We start from the raw sequence: 18295 nt of genomic DNA on the forward strand, positions 1-18295 counted from the left end.
TTAGATCATACTGTTATAGCATGATCCCAATCTAGACTAATTTACAGATAATGAAGGTCAAATAGGGACATGTATAACCTACTGTTGGTTTGTAACCCAAAAACCCTCTGGTCTCTACAGGATTTTTGACCCCAAGACTAATGCAGAAGTTGTTCTGACCTCTTCAGTTCTGGCTTAGGCTTCACAATTTTTTGCAATTTAGAGAATTAAAAAAGGGCCATTACAAGGATGGATGGACATCAGTTGCATTGTATATTAATTTCCACACATTACAGCTGGAAATGTCCCCTCACGTTGCTGCCTTATAGGTCCTGACATTTGGTTATTGTATCAGTGGAATAATTTTATAATCAATGTGCTGGATTCATGGGTACTCTAAGGCTGGTTTGCATGACTCCACCGACATAAAGTGGCCATAAACTTGATTAAAGTGGATGATTACGCTGGGCCTGCAGCTGCTTTACATCACCAGAACACTGCAAAGCAGCTAGGACATATTGGTGAACCTGCATCCAGAGCTGCAGTTCGTGAAGACATTCCATACAGATGAAAAATCTCACCTGTGTAACTGGTACTATTTACCAGCAGGCACACCTATTCTTCCCTAAATACATATTTAATCCGGAATATATTAATAGCAAAACAAAACAAAAAAAACAGAGAGACTATTGTAACTTAACATTTTAGGTCTTGCATGGGATTTGAAGAGTGTTTGACCAGACTGGAGAGACACTTGCACAGACTTGCTGCCTGAGCCCTGTGTGACACAGGAGAGATGCAGCCACTAGCTCACCCCAGGGGAGATGCAGTACCCAGGCCTCTTTGTCAGCCCTTGCTGGAGGAGCTGCTCTCTATCCCTTCCAGCTCTGGGACAGTTTGTGTCAACAAGAGCACTGGTCTGCAAGAGTCACAGTGAATGCCTGCTTATGCTGTTCCACAGTGAGGGCAGGGTAGGTTGTTTGCTTTCAGCTTGCTTTATTTCCCTCACAGGCACAGAGCAGACATGATCTTACTGTACTACTGCCAAACAATAAAGGCAGACCACTTTTGCAACCCAAACATCTTGTCAGTGTCCCCTGGCATGACACATTTTAAACACCCGTACCTGCAAAAATTAAACACAGAATTTCATGCAAAATCAATGGGTTCAAATACACAACATAACACTTTGCACTAAAACTTCAGCTTTTTTATTTACTACTTTTTTCTTATTTAAATATCTGCTATGGATTCTGCATCTGGTTCTGTGAGAATCCAATATGCCAGCTGATACCATTCTGCAGGACTGATACCAACTGATGTACTTGTAGTCCTACATGGTGGGCCCACTCACCCATGTAGAAGCAGATTGTTACTGTTACATGTTGGGCTGTTATTTTGTACCCTCCTTCAGGAGGAAATGCAAAGCAACTCTGAGATAAATTCAGAAATAAACTTCCATTAATACCTTCTCTGCATGCATCTATACATTTAAATGTGTGCTCAGGCCAGGATAGTTCTGGGAAGTAGAACACTGAGCATTAAAATAAGATCTTATTATTTAAAAAAGAAAAAAAAAATTGTTTATGTTTAGCAAGCTCTTCCAGCCACCAAATTGCCACTGCAGACAGCAGAGATCAGAAGTCTCACATATAGTTGCTGACACTTCTCATTTCTGTAGTGATCCCAGATTAATGGAAACTACCACTGGCAAAGCTAAGCACTGGGCATTTCAAAAGGCTAATAAGAATGGCCAAGAAGGAAATTGAGAATATACCTCTGTGCTGAATGCCTTCCTCTTCTTCCACTAGCTTGGCCAGGCGAGGAGCATGGCATATTTTCTGAGGATTATCTCATATTCAGTGATGGCTTTGCAACTTGCACTGAAACAGCCTGATTCTAACTTAAAAGACACCAATTTCCCCCAGAGTGATGGTGTCAAACTCAAGAATTGTACTTCTGATTTACACCAGTGTGAGCAAAGGCCCTGCACTTTTTAGTTCAAAAAAAATAATGTGTTGGGAGAACAAATATTTCAAAGGGAACTTACACATCTCCCAACACAAATTCTCTGGACCTCAATTTTCTCCAGCCCATTTTTAAAGCCTTTAATTCCAGTGAACAATAATTTTGCTTCAGCTGTCTATCATTTCTTTTCCTACAGACACTTCCAAAATTAACTCGAGGCCAAATTCAGCTCTGATTCATTTTCCCTGTATGTTCACACACACTGTACTAAAGGCATAAACCAGAGTAGAGAGCCACTACCAACACCTCTGATGCAGTCTTTTCTGTGTTTCTTGTCTTCACCTCATGAGCTGCTTGTGCTACACTTTTAATACACAGCAAGGGAAGGAGTGTGATAAGCATACTTGATTCCTAAAGGAGAGGTGTCGGACGGGGTCCTCAGCTGCCAAGGAGATGCTGCTGAGCAAGATGAAAAATAGGATCAGGTTGGTGAAAATGTTATCGTTAACGATTCGATGGCAGTGGACACGAAACCTGAAAGAGAGAGGAGAGGCACAACTTCATCTCTCAGAGAACAGGAAGACCTGGGAAACATTACCCTCTCCTCTTTAGCTGTCAAGACTGGCCCTGAGGGATTGCTCTGCATAGCAGCTTCACTCTACCCTGGCAGAGAATAGCATCCCAGGCAGTTGTGCTTTGCCCTGCTGAGTGTTCAGCAGCCTCAGCTCTCCATATAATGCAGTGATGCACACAGGGGTAACTGGCTGCCTGCAGGAGTCAGGCTTGGTTCTCCATTTAAATATGGTCTACAGACTGCCAACCCAAAATTAAATCCTCTCCATTCATAGAAATGTCCCCCATTTTTATAGGGGGTAAGCAGTAGAAATGGGTTTGGGGATGAACAATCTCATTCTGAGATGGGGCTAGACAGTCACAGGTATGAGGCATGAGAAATCTACCTGTTAGCAGGGCACAAATCTGGCAAATTGGCTATAGCCCAGGCAGTCATTTGCAAAGGGCTTCTGGGAGGTTATCGTGCCATACACAACATCTACTAAAGCTCAGCCTAATATGAAGTGCTGGTGTTCTTAGTGTGAAAATGGCCTGTAAGCAGTAGCAGTCTCCCATACAGAGTAGAAGGCTTACTTGATGCTAACAGAGCACCTTTCACACAATTATATCAGGATATGAGGAGTTAAACCTCATAACAGTCCTATGCATAATTCTAGAGGCACTTCATTAATCTATTTAGCTCTACTTTTGGCTGTTGAGCTGCCAAGCCCCTATTATAGCAATTTTACAGATGATTGCAGAGGTTAATTTACTTTTTCAACAAGCAACAGTGGGGGTGGGTGGTAAAGCTGACATTAGAGTCCACGAGTCCCAGTCATCATCAGTCTCTCTCTGTTGCTCATACCAAGGAGAAGTGGCATAAGCCCTGCTGTGGGAAGATAAACTCTGAATTCTTTTGGGCCTTCACAGTCCTGCCTTGCTCTGAGACTGTGTTTGGTGGCAAAGTCTCCAAGGGAGATGTTGGGATACATGGCACTGAACAGACCACTTGATCAGTGAACTCTTTCCTGCACCCTTAGAAAGATATATTCTCATGCCATAGTTCAGCCCTCCACTCATGGTACTGGTTTCATACACTGGCATTGGAAAGAGAACTGGAGTAATGCGAAGCCAGGCTGCCTGAAGGAGACTGGAGGAAGAGGGTGAAGAATAATTCTCCTCAGGCTCTCCTCAGAACAATGGGAATTGTTGTCCTCTTTGTTTCCTCCCTTGCATGCTCATTCTTGGTGAGTGGGAATATGCAGAAATGCAAAAACTCCCTACTGGGAGTGAATTTTGAGCAGCTATTTGGACAAGAAGCTCCTACCTCATGTTTGACTGCATGAGGTTTGCTTACAATCTGCTTAAAACCTGAATTTGCTGGGGAGTTCCAATTACTGGATTCCCTCTGAATCCCTTATTTCCAAAGCTTTTATCATTTGTGTCTTCAATTAGACTTGCAGGAGCTCTGTACTCCCACTGCATATCGTCAGTGGGCTTTCTACATTTGTGCTTACATGGAGATTTCATGCCAGAAATCTCTTCTTGTTACAGCTGAGCAGCATCTCACATACCTGTTGTTAGGACTGAAGATGAAAAATGCGCTGGCATCAGGCATGGGCACAGCCTTTTCCTTGAGGTGCAGCTCAGACATTGGGCGAGGCCGAGGGCCAACAGGCATCTCAGGTTCTTCCTCATCTTCCTCTGCTGCAATAAATATTTTTATTTCACACAAAATGTTTTATTTTATGGAAAATACGACCCCTCATGGAGTGGTGGGACATTTGTTTCTATTGAATAAAAGTTACTAACTTAGAAGCATAAAAATAGGATGATGAAAACCTGTGGATTATTGTCCATTTCCCTCTTCTTGAGGCACTAACCTCTGCCTTGGACCTATCCCAGCAGAGATTGATCAAGACTGTCTGTAGAACCATCAATGCTGGTAAGTCCACAATATCCTCACAACAGTCTCTTCAGATGCTTCACTGTCCTTTCTGCAAAATACTTCCCCCTAGTGACTATAGGCTTCCTTGCTGTGGTCTAAATCCATTGCTTATTTTCTTATTGTCCATGGGTACAGAAAAGAGAGAATTCCCTTCCTCTTGCAGAAGGATTTAACATACTTGTTTCTGCCAGGCTTTCTTTTTCTTAGATAAAAACAACAATCTTTCCTGAGATGCTGTGTTCTCTAGATCATTCTCACTACTTTCCTTTGGATTTTCAGCAGAATTAACCTGCTGTTGAGGTCCTACTGGTGCAAAGGAGAGTTAATTATTTTTTATATCTTATAATGCCATTTTGCTGTTTAAATACTTTTTGTAGGCACTTATTTTCATCACATTCTTGTGTTAATTTGCCACCAGTTTTTGGTTTCCATGAACCATTGACTCTTCACAATATAATGGTTGTTCTGCCCTTCAGTCCCTTTTGCATTTATGCTGCTGCTGATTCCCATGAGTGGCACTTTGACCTCATCCTTACTGAACTGCACCTTCTTGTCTTCAGACTATTCCTCCAGTTTATCAGCATTTTTTGTAATCCTCTTTGCAAGCTCTCCATGGAGCCATCACCGCACGCAGGCTTGTGTTTTGATGAATGCATGTATGCTGTAAAGCAAACATGGAGCACAGGTACTTTAACATACACCTATCAGAAATCCTTAAAACTACCTTCTTTCAATATTCAGTGGTGAGAAGAATAAAAGGGCAGGTAACAAATCTGAGCCTTTTGAACCTGATGCCTATGGAGCAGAACTCCAGGCCTTGTACAGACACTCAAGGAAGAAACTGTAGAGATGGGAACTCAGTAGTATGTGAAAGACAGCCTTCCACCTTTGAGGATTTTTATTACTTGCTGAAGTCAGAAGCTTTTTTGTAAATGACACAATGGGATTTTGCTATTTTAAAGTTCACAATCCTCTCACCTAATTAGCAAGACAGGAAGAAATATTTCAAGAAGGGATCCTGACAACTGATTTATCTTCCAGTCAATGCAAAAGAGGAAACTGTAGCTAAAGGGTTTATCCTAACTCCATAAAGTGAGATAAATTCTAGGAAAAGCCTGTTCCTTCAGGGCCAGGTATGGCACTTCATCTGGTAATGGACATAATAAGAAGAATAGGTGAATCAGTACAGATCCTAATCTAGATGTCAGAGATGGGAGAAAAGTGGCCTTTTCAATGCATGCTTTTATTGCATGCAAATAGGATTCTTTCTTTACATTTCTAGTAGCAAGAGTTTGGCTCAAGTTCGCTTGATAGATTTTTGGATATGTTTGATCTGGTACACAGTCTGCACTTTTTAATCTGGTCTATTTTTTAACAGCTCAATTTTATGTTGTAACACACTTAACAATACCCATTCTACAGGTTTTATTCCTTTTGAAGTACTTTTGTGAATAGCACTCAAAAAAAATTGTGCTAATATTCATATTTATATAATATTACAATACTTTACACTTGCACCTTTTATCTACAGATGTCAAAGTGGATTGACAAGGAGTGGGGTAAGCAAATTCTTTCTTCTTTAACAGTCTGGAATACCAATGCCCATAATCATGTAGGATGTTTGAGAGCTCTCGCTTGAAAGACTATTATTCTGAGCCTCAGTTCTGTGCCATCAATATTAGATCTTTTTTTTGTTTTCTTTTTCTTGAAGCAAGCTTTACTTAAAGTGTTTAATTTTTTTTTTCCTAATAGGTATAGGAGAATGCCTCTGGAAAATAGACTCTTAGCAGAAGGACCAGCCCCCCTAAATGAAGATTATGAGGAAGACTGTTTCTCTCCTCTTTCTCTTGTGTCTGCCATAAAGCAAGAAATATATTAATGACTTTGGCAACCACATAGCTGCAGACTGGAAAACACATTGAGTTCCTCAGTTATGGAGAAAGAATAATGTTTGAAATGTTTTTCACTTAAAGTAGGGTCTAGGGCACATAAGAAAGGAAAAAACAGGAGTTAAATACAAAAAGTATAATATTATTACAGCATCAGCTCAGGTTGCTGTGTAAGCTAATTACCAGTATAAAGAAACCAGTATATTGCACAGGTGTCAGCATTCATACAAGCAAAGGTCAACACGGTATTCACAAGCTGGCTGGGAGACATATCAGCTGCAATCCCACACTTGTTCTTTGACCATTTTCTATACCTAAGGTATACCACTGTTTAAAAAGTGACTTTTTCATTCAAGCCTGCCATGAAATCATGAAGAAGCAAGACTCAGAGTTACCAAGTTGAGATCTAATTTAGAACTCTTCTGAAATTCAAGAAAACTCAAAACTTGGACTGTCATCTTGAGTTATACTTCATGAGAACAGTTGCATCCTTTGGTTGTGAAGGACACACACAGGCTACAGTGCAGAATCAGTGACAGATTCAATGGAAAGGCTTTTTTTCTTTACTCTATACAAAGACCAGAGCTGTCGTGTAAGGACACTGCTTTGCTTCAAGCTTCCATAAATCACCTCAAGCCTTCATCTGACCCTCATCTGGTGTTCTGAATTCTTTGTCTGTTTCTGTACCAGACCGCAGGACTTGCTCCCTGTCTTCCTATAATAAACATGTCAGCATTATAATCCCTCTAGTGTACACAAATCTCTGGAAAGAATAGTCTCTCCCTCCAACTAAGTGGCTAGGTGAACTGATGAGTTGCAAATACACAGTGTATTCTGGGGACTAAGAGCAATACTGTGCAGCAAAAACATTCAGAAGAGGTTATTGAGAAAATTCTAGTTGAGGCAACAGAAACTAATAGGAAATGGAGTGGGGTAGATTCAAATAATAAAAGAAAAACTGAGTTGGTGAAGGATGTTTTCCCAGGAGGGCTGCATTTAGCTGCACAGCACCTTCTGTAGCACGGCAATCACCAGGAGGATTTTGGGCTGATCTGATGATCAGAAAGGAACTGATGAAGGGACAGTGATACACACTTGGGGACTGGGAAATTCTTGCTTGCTATTGCCGTTGAGTTCCTTGGAGTTTTGTTCCCCAGACCTGCTTACATGAGACAGATGTGAAATGCTGCTTCTGCTCCAAGAGGGTACTGGTGCTTCTGAGCTTTGTACTGAAAGACAGAAGACAACCTAGCATACATCTGCATGCCAGTCCAAGGATTGGCATCCCAAAGCAGGAGTTTATTTCCTGACCTCTAGTCCTACAGATAGAAAATCCATAACAAATTGTAGATTTGTTTTTTGTCAAACATTCCATTTGTGAGCCTATTTCTAAATCTTCTATGGAAGGTAATTGAAATATAATTCTATTATCAGTAGGCTTAAATTTCTTATACAGGTATGTGCATCTTTACTTTAAAAAATATAACAGTCTACAAATTCTGGTTGGTTGAGAAACAGAAACAGAACTGTTTCAGGCTGTTCTAATTTGTTCTTGTAACTGAAGATTCCTTAAAACAGATTAGTAACTGTGAATGGGTGTGCAGTGAATGCCTGTGTCTACAGAGGTGCTTGGAAGGTTAAATCCAGAGTGATCTGCTCTAAAAAATATCAAAAGTGAACTACATTTTATGGTGTTGGAAACACAGTCTTCTTCTGATTAACAGGCTACGAATATGGATAAATATGAGTATGGCAAGTACACAGATTTTTTTTGTTCTGAAAATCAAATGCAACGAAGAGTTTTCCTTTCTGATTGTGTGAAGCTCTCATTCATCTACTTAAAGTGAACTATTCTGCCTTTTTTTTACCCTATCACATTAACCTATTACCACACATTTTTTTTAGGAACGATAGAATAGAAAAGAATGTAATTTATTACCTATTACAGTCTGTTATATAATCAGAAGTGAAGAAGGGAAGAACAAGAGATCACACATGGCCAAATGTCTGCCAAGCTAGAATCAACTAATTATTATATCTAAGTCTTTTCTGGCAGATATTCCTCTAACCTGTTCTTAGCCATATTTGGTGATGCTAGGTTTCTACAACCTTCTTCATAATCATTTAGAGTCTTGCTACTAGAAAATCTTCCCCTTGTGTGAACCTTAATAGGGTTAATTCCCTTAACCATAACAGATTGAGATTATTTACCTTCTACCTGTAACAACCTTTTATGCATTTGAAACCATTTCCTCTGTCTTCCCTAGCTCAAACAACCACAGCTCTTTCAGTTTCACTATTTCTCCTTGCATTGCTTTCACTTTGCCCTTCTAGGTTCTTCCCAGTTCAGCTCCACTTCTCTTAACTGCACCCAAAATGAGATTGTATCTCAACGGAGACCTCAATTGCTAAAAGACTAAAAGTTGTTTTACTCTGGTTAGCTTTCACTGGCCTGTTAGAAGAAACCTGTAAATGGACTAAAGGGTCATGTTTTCACTGTTTGTAACTACTTGTTTGCCTTTTGACAGGTGGCAAAATGTTATGGGCTTCTGCTGGGCTTGTGATTACAAGATTCAAATTCTTTTCTCAAGGACTGTTACCTAACTACTGTCACCTAAGATCCTTTATTTGTGAGTTGTTTATTCCTGCCTGTGTAGAGCCTGGCACTTTCAATTTTATTTAGACCATTTATCCAGTTCCTCAAGAGCTCTTTGAATTCTAATGCTGCCCTTCAGTATGCTTACTGTCCCTCCTAGCTTCATGTTACGTGCAAATGTAATAAGCATATTTCCTTTTCCATCACTCAGGTCATTAACATTGAACTGAACTGAACTCAGGACAGGCCTTTGGGTTGTAGAACCTCATTTGGGTGATTGCTACTCTCCATGTACAGAGTCTGACCAATTTATCTCCCAATCATCTAGACCATTTTTTTTTTCTAGCTGGCTTATGAGAATGTTTAGAGACATTCAGAACATCAGCAAAGTCAAAGCATATATCTACTTCTTCTCCCCTGTCTTGTCAGCCCCTCTTAGAAGACAATGAAAGTGGCTTAACATGATTTGTTCTCAGTAAATCCATTTTCCTGTTAGTCTCCTTATCTTGCAGAGTTGTATTTGTTTAGTTACTTGTTTCAAGACTTTTCCATGAATGGAAGTTGAACTGACCTCTGCTCCACCCCTACCCACCATTTTAAAGACCTAGCCTTCAGGAATTCTCAAAGTAAAACTGCTCTGTGTTCTGAGATTGCTTCATCCAATTCTATATAAAGAATTTGAGGATGAAGTTCATCAGGTCCAAATGATCAATTCTAGGCTGAGTTTACATCTTTAGAATCATATTAATAAAGTTGCACTGACTTTTTTGATTAAAAAAAAATTCTAAAAGGCATTCAGCACTTTTACTTTCATAAGTATCTGTTGTTGATCTTCCCTGACATAGAATACTGAAAAAATGAACTGAAAATATATATCTAATCACATAATGTGTTCTTTACAGAGAATCATATCAAGCACCACTAACCACTACAGGAACTGCAAAGGAAACATGAGCAAATAAAGTGTCGCTAGCAAAGTGAGGAAGGGGATTCCCTCTGCTCTGCTTTTCTGAGATCCCATCTGGCATACTGAATCCAAGCCTGGTGCTCCCAGAACAAGAAAGACATAGAGATGTTGATGCAGGTACAGAGGAAGCCAAGGGGATGCTCACAGGACTGGTGCACCTCTCTGATGAACAAAGGCTGAGGGATCTGGGCTTGTTCAGCCTGGAGAAAAGAAGGTGCTGGGGAGACCTTGTAAAAAGGCTTCCATTTTTTAAAGGGAGCCTGAACGTAAGGATGAGGAGGATGAGGGGAAAGACAAGAGGCAATGGTTTTAAACTGAAAGGGAGTAGGATTAAATTAGCTTTAACAAATAAATTCTTCACACTGGAGGTAATGAGGCACTGGGACAGGCTGTCTAGAGAAGTTGTGGAGGTACGATCTCTGGAAGTGTTCGAGGCCAGGTTGGATGTAGCTTTGGGAAGCATGATCTAGTGGAATGTGTCCTGCCCTGTGGAAGGGGGTTGAGAACTGGACAGCCTTTAATGTTCCTTTCAACCCAAGCCCTTCCGTGATTCTACAAATTTAATTGCATCACCTTCTCCCATCATGAAGACATTACAAGACCAGCTTGCTTGCTATCGTAATTTGGCTATATGTGCACTAGCAACTGGAATTTTTTTTTTTTAGATCAGGAACGAGAGAAAATAGAGAGATACCTGGTGCTTCTGTTGTGGGATATGGGCTCTTTTCTTCATTTTCATTTGGCTGATAGTCATCCATGTTGATCTAACAGAAACAGAAGAAAAAAAGACTCAAACAAAGCATAGGGTTTTCATTCCCCTCAAAACTCAAGCTGTCCACATCATCTCTGCATTGACTGTTATGCTAGCAGCAGACCTTTGTAGCAGGTGGCGATTCTCCATCAGCAGTGATTGATTTCAGCTCAATTTTCTCCTCCTTTGTCTCCTCCTCCACAGCTGTTTTCTCTATCTCCTGTTTCTTTTCAGGACTAGCAGTCCTAACAATTTGACAAGATAAAAAGAAAACAGTTACAAAGGTGAAAAGCTGTTTCATGTAGTACAGCACACACTAAGAGAACGATCAGCTGACTGTCACCTCCATTCTGAGTCCAGCTTATATTTCAGTAGCTCCACCTCTTCCTCTTCTACTCTAATTCCATATAGAATCCTTTTACTTCATAGCATTCTCAATGGCTTGTGTTTATATATGTGTATGAGAGTGCACATGGAGAAGCAGGTGACTGCGTTTTTGTGCACGTTCTAGGCATGTGACTAGGTATCTTCTCTTTGTTCACTCAATAGCAATGGCATGAAGTGTTTTCAAACCCCGTCTTGTGGACTTCCACTAAGTTGCCTACAAAGTTTTGCTGCTCACTGCACTTCCAGAGCCCAAGAGATTCTCCTGAATGGTGTGTAGGACAAAGGCAGAAAGATCTGCACAAAGGATTCTCTCCAAGTAGCCCAGAAACAAACTGAGGTAACTGGTTAGGAAAGACTTCTCCATGGCTGCCAATAGGGAATGACAGAGAAGCTCTAAGTCCAGCTTGAGTTTCCTGAGAGTCTGCAGATATACTAATAGAACTAGCCAGAATTTTTCTCCAGTGTATGATATATAAAAAGAAGGAAGTCACTGAATCTTGTGTCTTGGGAATCTGAAATTTTTTCTTGCTCTGTGGTCCAGAGCAATCAGGAGGTAATAGGGATATTCAAAAGGTACTGTTACACCAATACCATTTTGTACTCATTAACTACTGATGCCCTGAAATCTCACCAGTCACTCAGCCTTTCTTTCTTCTGTTCACATCATTGCAATTGTGAGATTCCTAACTCCCAACACCTTCCTGTCCTTTAGTTTGAATTAAAATACATATGTACATAATTATATATACAATATACAATATAAATTAATCATATTTATGTAATCTATATACACACAGAAAATTTAAACATATTACATACTTGCACATACAAATAAGCATAATGTGTTAGGTTCTATATATGGATATATGTACAAGTGGATGATTTTGAGGTGGATGCATATGGATTTACCTAGCTAGTTTTTTCCTTTCTTTTTCCTCTTCCTCCTCTTTCTGTGCAGATGTTAAACTCTCCGCATCAGCAAGGTTGTCCACAGCAATGGCCAAAAAGACATTCAGGAGGATGTCTGTGTGCTACTTAAAGAAAACGGGCTTTGAAAACTGCAGAACAACATTATACTGAAGGTGTCTTAATTTAAATTTTTAGCAACCTGTCATCAGATTTCTTGGATTTTCCAAACTTCCAATTCACACAAATGTTCAGGGTTCACATATTGAGCACGACAAATCTACAACTTCCACCTAAATGTCTAACACACTGTGTAGGGTTTCCAAAATTTCACAATGGAATTACTGATAGAAAAGATGGAAGCCTGGACTTTAACACTTAGATTTCAGTTTTTGGTTTCCATATAGAGTCTTGCTCTATGCAACAAATTCCACTAAAGGATAAGGGGAGCCCTGGATGCCTTTGAAGGTTCAGGTCATTTTTGTTAAAGAACTTTCATATCCAAGATCCTCATACCATTAGGCACCTGAGCTTTCCAATTTTGGCCTACATGCTTGAGTTGGACAACCTCATTAGCCTTTTCCACAGACATATGTAGGTTTTAAGGACCTTAAGGATATCACTATCATTAGCATTTCTGAGGGGAACAAAAGAAATTCATTTAGTCTGAGTGTTAAAGGATTGGGTTGGCAACTCTGCCGTCTCCTAGCAGAGAGCCCACACATGGAAGCTGCAGTGTAAACTAGTCATGCACATGTTGCTGAAGGGTAAGTAATGACAATTGCTTTCTTGTCTTGCCAGTCAGTGTTAAGACCTTGTGTTATAAATCTGAACACCAGATTCTTACTGAGATTTCTTTAGAGTAGGTCTTATGCCATCAGTTCTCAGTAAACTCCAGTTTAAGGCTTAGTCTGGAAATACAGCCACTCCTCTCCCAAAGCTCCAAGGTCTAATGACACAGTCAGCCAGCACATGGAGTTGGCTCACATTTTCCTCTGCAGTTCACAAGGAGATCCAAATTGTAGCTTTTTAAAGCTGTCAGGAAGACAGCATCCCTCGACCTTGAGATAAGTGTAATGGCACTATCTCACTTTGAAGAAAGGGCATGCAAGTCAACAGAAATGTCACATAACAGGGTTTGAGAGACCTGAATTATGAGGAAAGGTTGGAATAGCTGGGCTGAAACTACAAGGTAGCTCCATAGAAGAACTAGTATAAAAAGAAATGTCACCTCTGACACATGAGGGCTATTTATTAAGGAAACAGAAATTAAACATGAACAAATTTGGAGCAAACAGATACGGTACTGAACCATGGCTCTGTGATCAATGCAAATTCCTACGAAAGGACACTCACAGCCTAATCCTGCAGTGTGCTTTGTGCTGCTGGGTTATGTACTTTGCCCTCACTTCACCTTGAAACCAGAGAGAACTCAAGTTAATGCCATCTCAGGATAGTAGATAACAGACTACGTGATTTTCTGTTTGAAGATCAAACACATTGCAGTAAGTGAAATGGAACAGGGTTCCTGTTCATTTATATGCGAGTTAATATACGATCTCACATAAATCAATTGTGTCAAACATATGGTACTCCTATTACAAAGTTTGCATCTAGCATATTGTATATTACATATATTTTTATTCCACATAAAGTTTGGATGAAATCAAATGGAACATGTTAATGAAATGGCAATTAAAGTAAAAACACACAGTAAGTACAGCAGGTAGACAAAGAGATTTGTTTATAAGGAAGGCGGGAAAGAAAGACCTATGAGAAAATTAGGGGGAATAAAAAATAAAAAACCTAAACATGTAAAGGTACTAAATAAAAGCTGGCATGCAGAACCAGTATCTAGCTGGCTCTTACAAATGTTTATATGCCTGAAGGCTTAGTACTAGCTAAGATTAAACAAACTTGTTTAACTTTTGACAGTGCAAAGCCAAAATCTTGAGCTAGGGAAAAGGTGAAGATACAAGGTACAAAATTACTTTTTGACACAGCAAAAGTAATAAGGGGTGACTTTAAATTCAACCCCGTTTGGAGAAAAGAGTAGCATCAAAGGATACAGTTCCCACAGATGAAGAGGATGATGAAGTAAATACAGACCAACATTCCTGGAAAAGAGGGGCCGCCATAAGCCATGATCCCATCATACATCACCGAATTCCAGTCCTCCCCAGTCAGGATCTAAATGACACATTCCCACCAATAAGGGATACAGTGTTAGACCACACAGAGAATTTGAAAACCCCATTAACAGAAAGATATTCACTATCCTAGAGATCATCCCTTCCCCCAAGATGGCTGGAAACTCTAGCTGTATCCATTTAGCAAATTAAAAACAAAATGAGATTATGCAAAAGGGGCACTAGTACTGTTAAAAAAACTGGAGATGTCCCCTTGAAGACTTATTGCTGAACCCGAATGGCTCCACAAGACATCTTTGTTTAAGTCTCCCCACCTCACCTTGGCACTTCCCTCCACATCTGTTGTTTCAGACAGGCTGCACAAGTAAAACACTGAGGACAGAACTCAGCACAGCACTCCCAGATACATCCCTTCACCTTGTGTGTGAAATCACAATCCCGATACTCTTGGCTGATCAGTCTCAAAATTGCAGTCAGTTTGAAAGCTATTTAATTTCTCCACTGGTGCAGTGAGCACATACTTGTTCCCTAGTACTGTGGAAGGGGAGAGGACAGCCACAGGGACAGGCTCTGGCTTCCAGGCGAGGCCATGCAACATGGTAATGGCCATTCTCATGTACTACTCTGATAAGCCCTGATGGCTTTGTGATATTTCCCCACTTTGGAAGGGAATACCCCTGTGCTGGCAGCATGGTGCCTTGCTCCTGGAGCTATTAGAATAGCCTCAGAGACTACTAGGCTGTAGAAGAAGGGTGCAGGACCTACTGTCTGTCTCTCCCCATTTAAAGCACAATATCTAGGTCCCATCTGTACCTACTCATGCTCTTACCTGAAACACAGTGAGGAGAGACTGGGGGAAGTTGTCAAATGTACTCCTCCTGGTCTGCATTTCATCAAAGTTAAACTTGCCCCCAAAAAGCTGCATCCCCAGCAGGGAGAAGATGATGATAAAGAGGAAGAGGAGCAGCAGGAGGGAGGCAATGGAACGGACTGAATTCAGGAGTGAAGCCACTAGGTTGCTCAGAGAGTTCCAATATCTGGGAGAGAAAACAAAAGTAGTTAAAATTTCTTCACTCCGAGACAGGTGCTCCTGGCCTGCACAGGATATTGGCTCTGGCTGCCTCCTGTGTATAAGCAGGCATTTCTAAATACCCTGTTAAGCAGTGAATCATTTATGTACTTCCCTAAGATAATGAGACCTACTGCAGCTAATGAGTAATTTTACTACCACACGTGTACATTCCCTCCACCCCCACTTGATGCTCACACCCCGAAGATTATTGCAGCACTCTCCATCTAAGTCTCTGAAAATCTTGTATCAATATACAGTGATTAGTTCTTGCCGCTTCAGTGAGTTACATTCTAACCAACCTCATTACAACACTCACAGATGTTGTGGCATGCCAGAATACCTCACTCCAGAGAATGGCCTGCAGTAAGTGGCAGGAGCAGATGGGGAAACAGTTTGGATACAAATAGAAACTTGTCCAAAATATGGTGTGATTGTGCACTTGGGCTCACAGACAGACAGAGGTTGCACAGCCTTCTGGAGCTGAGAATGAGGAAGATACTCCAGGTCCTTCGCTTCTTTCGTATGGACCCTTAAAGGGAGACTCCAGATCTACACCCCTAATGGCCTCAGTTTTCTTTGCTCACTATCACTGCTTTTTAGGAGTACTAAACCCTTTATATTTGCTCAGGTAGGCTGCAGAACACTTTGGAAGGGCTTAGAGCTGGGTTCAAAAACAGCTGGTCAAGACATTTCCAGGATCTCTAAGACAACAAAGCACCAGCTGATCACAGTAACCAAAATCAACAGATTTTTCTTTTGTTCTCTGGCACTGATGGAAATTTATTGGATAAGATTGTGGCGAAGTCCACTTAGATCAGCTACTGAGAAAAGGACAAATGACCTACGACCAGGCAATTGAGACTCCTGCTTTTTGAGCAGCTACCATTAGATAGGGAGGATGGCTAAGATCTTCTCTCAGTGTATTCAGGTTTATGCCCAGATCTGACTGATGTACGATGCAGAAGACAATCTTCTAGCCCCTTTGGTCCCATTTAAGGATTCAAAGTAATGCAAGTAGCATGCTCTACTCTAACATATCAGCTTGCTTGCTTACCTTTGCCAACCAGCAGTGTAACCATGTGTTGGAAAAATGCTACATTTTTGTGAAGAATTGACCACATTGCCAATGAAGCAACTTTCACTTCAGCCTGGTATGTGCTCAAACATTTTTATCCTACTGCTTAGAATGCCATGAACACTTTTACTGTATGTTCTTTTGAGTTTGACAAATATTTCAGACTAGATTTAAGATTAGCTGACATCTTCCAGTCACCTCATTTTGAATACAACCTTGGGTGGCTTGCACAGGCCAGCAAGCCAGTAATGTTTATGATCTGTAAGTTGCTAAGTCTTTCTTCTAGCATCATCTTTTGTGGCCTTCTACCATGATCTGAGATCACAACATGGTTGGCATCCTCCACTCCCTTCTCCCAAAGCTTTTAATAGTGAATCCTTCTCTCCTTAGAAGACCCTGAAGTTCTAGGTGTATTTTCCTTAGAGAAGGAAGCTCTATTATAGAAGGATGTCGGACATGTCAAGCATTCTCACTTGTTGGAGGAGGTCGGATAATTCTACATACAAATTCGTCTTTTCTTAAGTCAATGTGGTCATTAGAGACAGGGATTCTTAAAATCTTACTGAAATGAATATTTTCAAATGCCAGGGTAAAAAGAAGGCTTTTGTTGTCCCATGGCAGACAAATATTCAGGTGGCCCAATTACTTTGCAAGGGTTAGCAATCTGACCTGCAGAGGAACTGCCATGTCCTCTGAAGTTCAGCAACTAGTTCATCTCCAAGCACTGAGCTTCAAAGAGAACTGTGATGTTTTCCCTCCATCCCAGCTTCAGCACTTCAGAGAAAACCGTAGTGATTTAGAAGTTTAACTGCAATTAAAGAGACGAGCATTGTAAAACTACAGAGCAGAGGTAAGGGCATGGAATTTGTGAGCTCGGTGCCACCAAATGTCCAGATTGAATGTGCTATGTAACAGCTCTTTATGTTTGTGTTTATGCTTACAGTTCACAACATTCATACTGTGGGAGGAAGAGAAAGTGACACAGGAAAAGGGAAAAATAATTTCTGATGAAATTGGACTGAATTTAGCATGCTCAAAAGAGAAACTGGTGGGGTCTAGAATATCACCAAACCCTCCAATGTCAGTCAGGACACACATGCCCTTAACAAACATGCAGTAAAGCTGTTACCCATCTGAACAGTCTCAATGACTTGCTTTAAGCTTAAGTGTCTTGCTATCTTATAGCACAGCTGCACAGACTTTTATCAGCTCTGCAATTCTTGCAAATGGCTCCATATCTGAGATTCAGTTTCCTATGCAACTAATCAACTTTAGAGCAATTAATGGAGATAAGCTTAGTGCTGTTTTTTTCTGTGCTCTGAGTGCTAGCTAGAAATACAGCACCTTTAGAAAAGTAAACAAACCAATAGGGAAGTAGAGGGAAAAGAGAAAAAGGAAAGGATAAGGACTGACTGACCCAACTAGGATATGGAAGTAACAATGGTCTTGTCTCAGATTCCCGGAAGCCTGAACTGAGGTTACCAGCTGCAATTGGAGAGCTAACTCAAACACTCCGCCAAAACTTCTCAGGTTACTCATTAAAACAAAGAGCCTTGTGTTGGCCATAGAAGAAGAAGCCCAAACAAAGACTCTCTGACCACTCTGTCCTCTGTGGTTTAATGTACTACAAAGAGAAAAACACACCAGTTGCAACAAATGTCAAGGCACCGCTGGAAGAAATCAGAGAATTTGGACTAGTCATCATATAATGGCAGGTAAAAAGAAAGCACTGCTGCTTCCTTTGACCGATACGGAAATTAATGTGCTTCCTAATATCTCCCAAAACCAGTGAAAGAGATTCTGCAAAACTCCAGTGAGAAGGACATGATTATGATCCTTGTTTCAATAGGGAGAAATAAGATGCAGAGATGTTAAATGGTTTGTTCAACGCCTCACATAGAAATTAAATGCAGAACTGGATTAGAGCTTAATGTTTTCTTTTATTCTCTTCTCTCTCCTCTTCATTGCTTTTCACTATGGCTTTATGATACTTGCAATCACAAATGCAGAGCTTAAAACAGTAGTGACAGCTGGAAGCCTCTTTGTGGGAAAGCT

The 18295-nt window shown here is 40.6% G+C and overlaps 1 protein-coding gene across 18 annotated transcripts in view; it reads right to left on the reverse strand.

Moving 5' to 3' along the window:
• The window catches only part of CACNA1C (calcium voltage-gated channel subunit alpha1 C), a 476647-nt gene that overhangs the window by 86383 nt on the left and 371969 nt on the right, over positions 1-18295 (reverse strand). For all 18 annotated transcript variants that reach the window (XM_052667558.1, XM_052667542.1, XM_052667556.1 and 15 more), the window contains 7 exons: positions 14923-15130; positions 14013-14133; positions 11947-12061; positions 10775-10895; positions 10594-10663; positions 4074-4206; positions 2352-2481 (listed from right to left, as the gene is read on the reverse strand). In XM_052667558.1, coding sequence (XP_052523518.1) covers positions 2352-2481; positions 4074-4206; positions 10594-10663; positions 10775-10895; positions 11947-12061; positions 14013-14133; positions 14923-15130 — 898 coding nt within the window. The remainder of the gene's footprint in view (positions 1-2351; positions 2482-4073; positions 4207-10593; positions 10664-10774; positions 10896-11946; positions 12062-14012; positions 14134-14922; positions 15131-18295) is intronic.

The sequence above is a fragment of the Tympanuchus pallidicinctus genome, unplaced genomic scaffold, assembly GCF_026119805.1.
Source record: "Tympanuchus pallidicinctus isolate F22 unplaced genomic scaffold, pur_lepc_1.0 scaffold8, whole genome shotgun sequence".
Lineage (NCBI taxonomy): Eukaryota > Metazoa > Chordata > Aves > Galliformes > Phasianidae > Tympanuchus > Tympanuchus pallidicinctus.